Source organism: Dendropsophus ebraccatus, chromosome 8, assembly GCF_027789765.1.
Source record: "Dendropsophus ebraccatus isolate aDenEbr1 chromosome 8, aDenEbr1.pat, whole genome shotgun sequence".
Lineage (NCBI taxonomy): Eukaryota > Metazoa > Chordata > Amphibia > Anura > Hylidae > Dendropsophus > Dendropsophus ebraccatus.
Window position 1 is genome coordinate 109,843,365 of NC_091461.1, and position 10,046 is coordinate 109,853,410.

General features: G+C 43.0%; 1 protein-coding gene across 3 annotated transcripts in view; it reads right to left on the bottom strand.

Annotated features, from left to right (window-relative positions):
- The window catches only part of RPE65 (retinoid isomerohydrolase RPE65), a 21,330-nt gene extending 14,500 nt beyond the window's left edge, over positions 1-6,830 (bottom strand). Inside the window, exons 1-3 of one of the 3 annotated variants that reach the window (XM_069979429.1) lie at positions 6,755-6,830; positions 5,177-5,259; positions 4,448-4,598 (exon numbers count right to left, since the gene is read on the bottom strand). In XM_069979429.1, coding sequence (XP_069835530.1) covers positions 4,448-4,598; positions 5,177-5,259; positions 6,755-6,765 — 245 coding nt within the window. In that variant the 5' untranslated portion in view covers positions 6,766-6,830. Of the gene's footprint in view, positions 1-2,695; positions 2,871-3,533; positions 3,626-4,447; positions 4,599-5,176; positions 5,260-6,754 lie in introns of those variants that run through there. The other 2 variants (XM_069979430.1, XM_069979431.1) reach the window with 2 other exon arrangements.
- Between the last annotated feature and the right edge of the window lie 3,216 nt (positions 6,831-10,046).

Consider the following 10,046-nt stretch of genomic DNA (forward strand, 5'->3'; position numbering starts at 1 on the left):
ATATTCTTGTACATAGGAGCAGTATTATAGTAGTTATGGGGCATGGGGGTTGCAGGGCCGTTCCATGGCCTCCCTTCTCTGACTGTGCGCGCCTGCGGGGGTGGTGGTCGCTGACTGGCACAGTGTGGACTTAGTGTAGGGACCCATGTGTATCAGATACCTGCACGCGGTACATGGGGCAGTGTGGCTTGATCAATTCACATACAGAATTCTGATGTTTTTTATGCAGCCGAGAGGTACTAGTATCAGCCATAGGTGTGAGGTGCAGCACTCTTTTTCTTCCCTGAACCGTATTTTGTTTCTCTCTTTTCTCCGTGTTTTGTACTCCTCCTGGGGAGACCCACATGACCGCAATAAGCAGGAGACACCTGAGTGCCCATGGTTTTATCCCTCCTGTCTGTCCCATTCTATCTTTGATAGCTATGGTGAGTGCAATACCTTATCCAGACTTGTGCTGTTTGGGGGCAGCTTCCTCCGCCGGTGGTGCTGGCTGGGTTTTGGTGTGGCATTTTTGGGTCTGGTCCTGTGGCATGGGGGTTGCAGGGCCGTTCCATGGCCACCCTTCCCTGACTGTGCGCGTGTGCGGGGGTGGTGGTCGCTGACTGGCACAGTCTAGGGACCCATGTGTATCAGATACCTGCACGCGGTACATGGGGCAGTGTGGCTTGATCAATTCACATACAGAATTCTGATGTTTTTTATGCAGCCGAGAGGTACTAGTATCAGCCATAGGTGTGAGGTGCAGCACTCTTTTTCTTCCCTGAACCGTATTATAGTAGTTATATTCCTGTATATAGGAGCAGTATTATAGTAGTTATATTCTTGTATATAGGAGGCAGTATTATAGTAGTTATATCCTTGTATATAGGAGCAGTATTATAGTAGTTATATTCTTGTATATAGGAGCAGTATTATAATAGTTATACACGGACGACACAAGTATGGATATGGTATTACACTTACCACTGCACTGACAGAGTGGGGAAGACCCACATGACCAAAATTAGCAGGATATGCCTGTGTTCACATGTCCGGACCTTATGTCTTCCCCATTCTGTAAGAGCAGCAGTGGTAAGTGTAATACCATATCCATACTTGTGTCGTTTGGGGGCAGCCTCCCCCGCCGGTGGTGCTGGCCGGGTTCTGGTGGGGCTTTTTGGGTCTGGTCCTGTGACATGGGGGTTGTAGGGCCGCTCCATGGCCTCCCTTCCCTGCACGTGCACGCTTTGCGGGGGTGGCGGTCATTGACCGACACGATGTGGAGTTAGCCTAGGGACCCGTGTGAACCAGGGGACCTGCACGTTGGTACAAGGGGCTTTTATGGCTTGATCAAATCATATACAGACACCTTGGTGTTGTTTTTTAAAATAGGCCAAGCGGCACTAGTATCAGCCATAGATGGGATGTGCAGCTGTTCCTTTCTCTCCAGTTTCCGTATTATAATAGTTATATTCTTGTATATAGGAGCAGTATTATAGTAGTTATATTCCTGTATATAGGAGCAGTATTATCGTAGTTATATTCTTGTATATAGGAGCAGTATTATCGTAGTTATATTCTTGTACATAGGAGCAGTATTATAATAGTTATACGAACTGGAGAGAATGGAACCGCTGCACATCCCATCTATGGCTGATACTAATGCCGCTAGGCCTATATTAAAAATCAACACCAGAGTGTCTGTATATGAATTGATCAAGCCATATTGCCCCGTGTACCACCGCGCAGGTCCTCTGGTCCTCTTGTGCTGCTTGGGGGCGACCTTCTCCGCCGGCGGTGCTGGCCGGGTTCTGGTGTGGTGTTTTTGGGTCTGGTCCTGTGGCATGGGGGTCGCAGGGCCGTCCCATGGCCCCCGTTCCCTGGCTGTGCACGCCTGCGGGGTTGGTAGCCACTGACTGGCACGGTGTGGACTTAGTGTAGGGACCCATGTGTATCAGATACCGGCACGAGGTACATGGGGCAGTATGGCTTGATCAATTCATACACAAAATTCTGATGTGTTTTTTATTTAGCCTAGCGGCACTAGTATCAGCCATAGGTGTGAGGTGCAGCACTCTGTTTCTTCCCTGAACCGCATTATAATAGTTATATTCTTGTATATAGGAGCAGTATTATAGTAGTTATATTCTTGTATATAGGAGCAGTATTATCGTAGTTATATTCTTGTATATAGGAGCAGTATTATAGTAGTTATATTCTTGTATATTGGAGTATTATAGTAGTAATTTTCTTGTATATAGGGGCAGTATTATACTAGTTATATTGTCATTTAATAAAAATTCTACTGTAGTAAATGTTCAAAAATGGACAGAGTAAACTTTTCTTTCATGAAGATTTTTTGTGTTTGTCCCCTCGGCTTCAGGACACCATAAATTGGAAATAAAATACATTCTGGAAATAAGGATCCCACAAGGCTCTCAATGTGAGGCACAATCACGGGAGACATTAATGTTGCGCCTTCCTTTCTGCTATAATGAACAGAGTACGCACTGCCATTTTATGCAGCGCTGATAACAGATGGATGGAAGAAGGTGAAAGGATTTCTGGGGAGGAAATTACACATCTAAAGTGCCTGTATGGGAGCCGACTGTGATTCCTATAATAGTGAATGAGAACCGATCAATGTCAAAATGTGAAACATGCAAATATAGCCGACCTTGTGAATCCTAATCTCTGCAGCTTCTACATGACTCACTGTAATTTTAGGCATCTGTTGCTGAGATCAGTCCTCGGACAACCCTCACATAATACATGAGATGGCGATAACGATGTGCCCCCACTGCGGCAGTCTGTGTGTCCTTACAGCACCCACACAGTAAAGCTATGTTACTCCTATATACCAATGTCTAAAACTCTAACTTTTGCAAATTAATTCCCCAAAAAGAGGAAAACAAAGTCAAGCAAGAATTCCTCCACATTGCCCATTCCCTGCACCAAGACTTTAACACTGCAGCAATTTAGCCCCGCCCCTGAGGAACATTCTCAGGCCCTGGAAAGTTGAGTAGTCACTGCCTCCACCTAAAGGGGGCACTGAAATTTTGCAATTGGGCCCAGCCCCTGAGGAACTATCTTCATAATAATTATGAATTTGGAAAAACATGTCTTGTATTTGGCTCTATCTGGGACCGTCAAGAAAACATTAGAGAACAATTTGTGCCAAATTTTGTTTTTGATGGGTTCTCCTCAAATTGTCAATTTGGGAGGAATCATCAAGGAAGAGAGGAATATGACTTGTTTATTGTAAAGATTGGTAATGATCCTAGCTACTGATTATGTCTTAAAGGGGATGTTCATTAATTTCTTGTTAAGTTTAATACTGCTCAGAGTGGGTATAAAAAAGGAAATATTGGGGGAGATTTTTCAAACATGGTGTAAAGTGAAACTGGCTCAGTTGCCCCTAGCAACCAATCAGATTCCACCTTTCATTCCTCACAGACTCACAGAAAGGTGGAATCTGATTGGTTGCTAGGGGCAACTGGGCCAGTTTCACTGTACACCATGTTTGATAAATCTTTCCCATTGTCTGTACTCACCTCCCATGATCCCTGGGTACCGTAGTTCTGAAGGTGCAAGCTCCCTGCTGCTCATCACTTCTTGATGACATCCTGACACACAAAAGTATCTGTCCAGCCAATTACTGACCACAGTGGTGACCAACCCATCAGTGATTGGCTGAGCGGCTACTTCCTTGTGTCAAAATGAGAACAGGAAGTGATGAGCAGTGGGAACCAGGCACCTTCAGAACTGCGGTACCCGGGGATCGCTGCAGGTGTGACTGGGGCATTATTATTATTATTGTTGTATTGCAGCCTGAGCAGTTTTAGGCTATGTTCCCACACAGTATTTTTGCTCAGTATTTTGCAGGAGTATTTGCAATTAATTAGCGGCTATCCACTCAATTTCAACAGTGTGAACATAGCCAATCTGTGCTTTTGATCCATTCCTGGTTTTGGTTGCAAAATACTGTGTGTGAACATAGCTTTAAACTTAAAATGAAATGACTGCACAACCCTTTAGAGGGGTTTTACAGGCAAAATGTATTAATGATATACCTGGTGATGGGGCTCTGACACCTGGCACCCCTGATATTCAGCTGTTTGATAGAGCCTTGGCAGGAAGCAGGTGGCGCCATGTATGGTGCGTTGGCCAGGCTGGGTTACTGCAGCTCAGCTTCAACTTATTGCACAGCCACTACACATCTGTTAGGATAGTTCATCAAAAAATTGTGTCTGGAAAACCCCTTTGCGAGTATTACAGCAGGATCTGACTACATAAGGTTTGTAGTCTGTTGTCAAGGGGACACATACATCAGCCTACAAACTGTAGTCACAAAATGGTAGATTCTCAATCAGAATTATTTGCCTCCACATACAAATATAAATAAAGCCATAAAAAGCTGTTCATAATTAATACATTGTCGTTATTTGATAGGCTATGTATCACGTACCTGCGGTGATACGTCACATGTCCTTCCTTGAACTCAAACTTATGTAGCAGAGCTTGTCCATCAAACAGGTGATAAAACTGCTCGGAACCCACTTCAAACAATCCGGGTCCACATCGCAAGAGACTGCCGGACAGCCATGGGGGTAACCGACCTGTCCGAGAAGGAATGGAGAGGGGGAAATGAGGGGGCGAACCAACATGGAAACTACTCAGCTCTATACAGTCATAGCTCATAATAGTGCACAAGCATGCGTGGTATCAGCAATAGAGATGTGTGATGTAATTATAGGGGGTGGGGAGGACTTTCCTGGCTGATAACATTATTATTAATATTCTGTTATATATATATATATATTAATTATTGTACATAAATTATATATATTAATATAATATATTATATATAATATTATATAATATAATTATATAATATTAAGACTTCACCTCCCAGCATACCCCTGACAGCCGCAGTCATACAGGGAGTTGTACTTCTGAAACAGCTTGAGTGCAGCAGGTTGTATTTTTCTTTCTTTCCACATTTTTACATTGGGTAGCAGCAAAAAAGGAATGACATTGGGCCTCTGCTGTTTTTAATCGCTGTGTCAGGAACTGCAGAGCTGCTCAAGCCCTGGTCATTACAGTTACATATAACTACAGCTTCTGCATGCAGATACTGAGCCTCCTCGGCTGTTTATACAATATATGTTAGCTCTGATGTGTCAGGTGCTCTTACCTGTGATGTGGACGCTCATTGGGGTGGCAAGCTCCTCCACTGTCTCAAACAGTTTCTTGTAGCCACCAGCAGGGTGCTCCACTCTGTGAAATACCACACAATCACTAAGCCCCATAGAATGCAATTGGATTGGACAAACCTAAGCTGGCCTACAAACAGGCATATATGTTTCTGAAGATACATTTTTTAACAAATCTTCTAGGACGTGCTATATGTATACATGAGGATTGGCATTATTTCTGGCCATTATATAACTTAGGAGGACATTATAGAGCAATACAGAACAGTGTAAGCCGTAAGTCCAGTACTAAGGGAACAAATAATACTAGGAGCTGCACCAGAAGGGAGGACATTAGTCAGCAATACAGAACAGTGTAAGCTGAGTACAGTACTGAGGAAACAAATAATACTAGGAGCTGCACCAGAATGGAGGACGTTGGTGAGCAATACAGAACAGTGTAAGCTGAGTCCAGTACTGGGGAAACAAATAACACTAGAAGCAGCAGCAGAATGGAGGAAATTAGTGAGCAATACAGAACAGTGTAAGCTGTGAGTCCGGTACTAGGGTAACATATAATACTAGAAGCAACAGCAACATGGAAGACATCATAGAGAAATACAGAACAGTGTAAGCTGTGAGTCCGGTACTGGGGTAACATATAATACTAGAAGCAACAGCAACATGGAAGACATCATAGAGAAATACACAGCAGTGTAAGCTGTGAGTCCGGTACTGGGGTAACATATAATAATAGAAGCACACTCCAAACTATACTGGACCCTACATCCAATCTTCATTGCTCTAACACATATTACACTTTGTAACATTGCAGCGTCTCTTTGTGTAAGTTTTCTATACATTAAAGGCCAAGATCATTCAGGATGCAATAAGTTGCCATCAAAGGTAACTCTGGCAAGAAAAATAAAAATCTTTCACATCAACTAGTGTAAGAAAGTTATACAGATTTGTAAATTACTTCTATTTACAGTATTCCAGTACTTATCAGCTGCTGTATGTCCTGCAGGAAGTGGTGTATTCTTTCCAGTCTGACACAGTGCTCTCTGCTGCCACCTCTGACCATGTCAGCAACTGTCCAGTGCAAGAGAGGTTTTCTATGGGGATTTGCTCCTGCTCTGGACAGTTCCTGTCACGGACAGAGGCGGCAGCAGAGAGCAATGTGTCAAAATGGAAAAAAAAAACACTACTTCCTGCAGGACAAACAGAAGCTGATAAGTACTGGAAGACTGGAGATTTTTAAATAAAGGTCAATTACAAATCTATATAACTTTCTGAAACCAGTTGATTTGGAAGATTTTTTTTTTTGTCGGAGTACCCCTTTGGAGTTGGTGTGCCTGCAATTTCTCCGGTGCGCCTCCATATTTACCATAATACCGTCCTAACAAGTAGGAAATAAAATTCCAACTGCAGATACTTTCCAAGCAAGAAAACAAAAAAGACAATTTCCTTTGAATTATGGTAAAAGCTTTGCGCCTCCTATAAGATGACTCGACAGGTTTTGACGCCTCGGACGGCGAAGCAACGATGTGAATACTAATGGCGTCCAACCTGCTACTTACCGACTGGCCATGATGCCTCCTGCAAAGGAACGCGCCGCTCCGAGACTGAGTTGGGGGAGTCAGAAGTCTCCATCTATTTATAGGGACTTTGATTTGTTTCAAGAGAATAATCTTCTTAAAGAGCCGGCGCAGCCAATGAGCGAGCGAATGGGGGAACAGAAGATTCTTTCAGCACCGGGATTCTCTTGAAGCCGCTCTCTCCATTGAGTCTTCAGCGTCTTTGCTCTGTGCACAAGGAGGTTCTTTGAAAAAAATGTTTAGTTCCTAAATCCTTTCAAACCAGCAGTGGATTAAATGAAAGAATTGCGGGAAAGAATTCAGTCACACGTAGCAAGACAAGAGCTTTCCTCATGGCAATCACTAACTGGATGGAAAAGCGCTCAGATACTTCTCACAATGGAGCCCTGTGGATGGACGGCTCAAAAGACACTGTCACCCATCTGCCCACCGCTCCGCTGGGCCGGGAATCTGCTTATGGGACTGAGACGTTCTAGAAAAGAAAATACCAAGGAACCAATCGGGATATTCACTCATCTATCTGTCATTGGGAAAAAAAAAAGCTGAATGATAACCAATATAGCAGGTGGAGTGGGGTGATACCCAGCTTTTCCAGACCCCTGCATGATAAACCTGCTGTAATGCACCCCCAATGACTATACTATTCCTTCCGAGAACTAGAGAGGAAGAGAGATTTTACTGTCAGTTTAGGAAAGGATTCTTTACAGTTAAAGCACTACAAAGAAAAAAGCCTAAGACAAATGTGGACATCAATTCAGTACAATTCCTCCTGAGAGCAGTAGTACGTTTGATATAAAAAAGGGTGTGAGATTTTATTATCAGTATAGGAAAGTATTCTTTACAGTAAGAGCACTGTACACTAACAGGTTCCAAGTCTCACATACAATTCCTTTTGAGAACAGTAGTGTTTTATATGGAGGAAGAGAGATTTTACTATCAGCGTAGAAAGGGATTCTTTACAGTAAAAGCACTACAAAGAAAAAAGCCTAAGAAAGACAAATGTGCACATCCATAAAAATGTTACTTTATTAGACATACAAAGCTAAAAATACAAACACAGAGGGGGATCAAGATACATTCAACCCTCTAACCGGGTAGAGAGTTGTCAGCTCAGGTTTGCCTCAGGCGGCACAAAGCCTGGAAACGGCCCTGTGTATGTACACAAACGGGTTCCAGTCTCCTGTACAATTCCTCCTGAGAACTGTAGCATGTTTTATATAAATGGAGAGATTTTATCAGTGTAGGAAAGGATTCTTTACAGTAAGGGTACTATTACACAGAACGATTAATGCTCCGTGTAATAAATACAACGATCATCGGCTGATCGTTGATATAGGTTAGAACCTATATTTGTCGGGTGCCGACCGCGCATCGCTACGTGTAATAGTGCTGCGCGGCCTGCGACTGACGATATACATTACCTATCCACGCTCCAGGGCTGCTCCTGCGGTCCGCTTCTTCCCAGGTCCTGCACGCTCTGTCAACTGACAGGCCGCTCTAAAGCTAGAGCGTGCGGGACCCGGGGAGAAGCAGACCCCAGGAGCAGCCCTGGAGCATGGATAGGTAATGTATATAGTTTAAGCAAGGGCTGCAAGGACATCAGTAACGATGTCCCTGCAGCCCTTGGTAAACAATTATCGGGCTGTATAATAGGCCCAGTAAGGGTGGGCTCACACTGCGTTTTTGTAATCCGTTTAACGGATCCGTTTTTTTTAACTGTCAAAAAAAAGTAGTGTCAACAGTACTTTATTGTGCGTCACGAAAAACGCATCCGTTTTTTTTATAATGGAAGTCAATGGAAAAACAGATGCACACAAATGCGTCCGTTTTTTGCAAAAAACAGATCAGTTAAACAGATGCTGAAAACACAGTGTTAATACCACCCTTAGAGCACTGACGTCTCTAGTACAATTCTTCCTGAGAACAGTAGTATGTTTTATATAAAAAGGGTGTGAGATTGTATTATCAGTATAGGAAAGTATTCTTTACAGTAAGAGCACTGGTGTCACTAATATGCATGTGCACTAACAGCTTCCAAGTCTCAATTCTTTCTGAGAACAGTAGTGTTTTATATGGAAGAGATTTTATTGTCAGCATAAATTCTTTACAGTAAGAGCACTGAAGTCACTTATCTAATAGTATCTACGCAAACAGGTTCCTATGTTTTCTGTACAATTCCTTCTGAGAACAGTAGTGTTTTATATGGAGAAAGAGAGATTTTATTATCAGCATAGGAAGGGATTCTTTACAGTAAGAGCATTGAAGTCACTTCTCTAATGTGTATGGAGTTATCCAACCATTAACACTTATGTCCTATCCACAGTATAGGGGATGACTAGGTATAATCATGGTTGGCCCAACAGCTGAAAGCTCCAGTAATCTTTAAAACTGTCTTGTTGTATATGCGCTCTGCTTTGTATGGCGGATCTTATATGGGGGGCTTCTGCCTTGATGGAGCATCAAGAAGAGGAACGATTCACTAGAAATCCTAATATTTCTGGGAGCTGGGGACTCTGAATCATGGATGATGGCATCAAACATTCTTTGTTAAGGAATTGTGTAACGGGATTATAGTCTTATTATTGCGGTTCTGTCCTCGGCCGCTGGGAACCAAGAACCTTTGTCCTAGAACATTTCATAATGAGATTATATCCGTCACCTCGGCTGCAGTTCCATATTTATCTGTGAACCAATCGTTCTATTATACAAGTGACTTATATAAAGTATCCTCAACTACCCCGGACTAGGAGCGCAACGCAAGAGCCGCAGAAAGGACTATACATTACACCTGCTGAAATGAATGGGGGCTCAAGAAGCCAAACCATGTGACAAGTAACTTAGTTCAACTTAAAAAATCTCCAGTCTTTCAGTACTTATCAGCTGCTGTATGTCCTGCAGGAAGGGGTGTATTCTTTCCAGTGTGACAGTGCTCTCTGCTGCCACCTCTGTCCATGTCAGGAACTGTGCAGAGCGGCAGCAAATCCCCATAGAAAACCTCTCCTGCTTTCCAGACTGGAAAGGATACACCACTTCCCGCAGGACATAGAACAGCTGATAAGTACTGGAAGACTGGAGTAAATTACAAGTCTCTGGCACCAGAATTTTTTTTTTCCGTGAACTACCCCTTTAAAAGGATGTGATCACACATAGCAGTTAATCATGTTACTAACAGCGTTACCGCAATGTGTGAACACAGCCCAAGCACTTTTAAAGAAAACAAAACAATTTTGCTTCGAAAAAAGGCAGGATTTTTTTTTTTTTTTAATGAGGGATT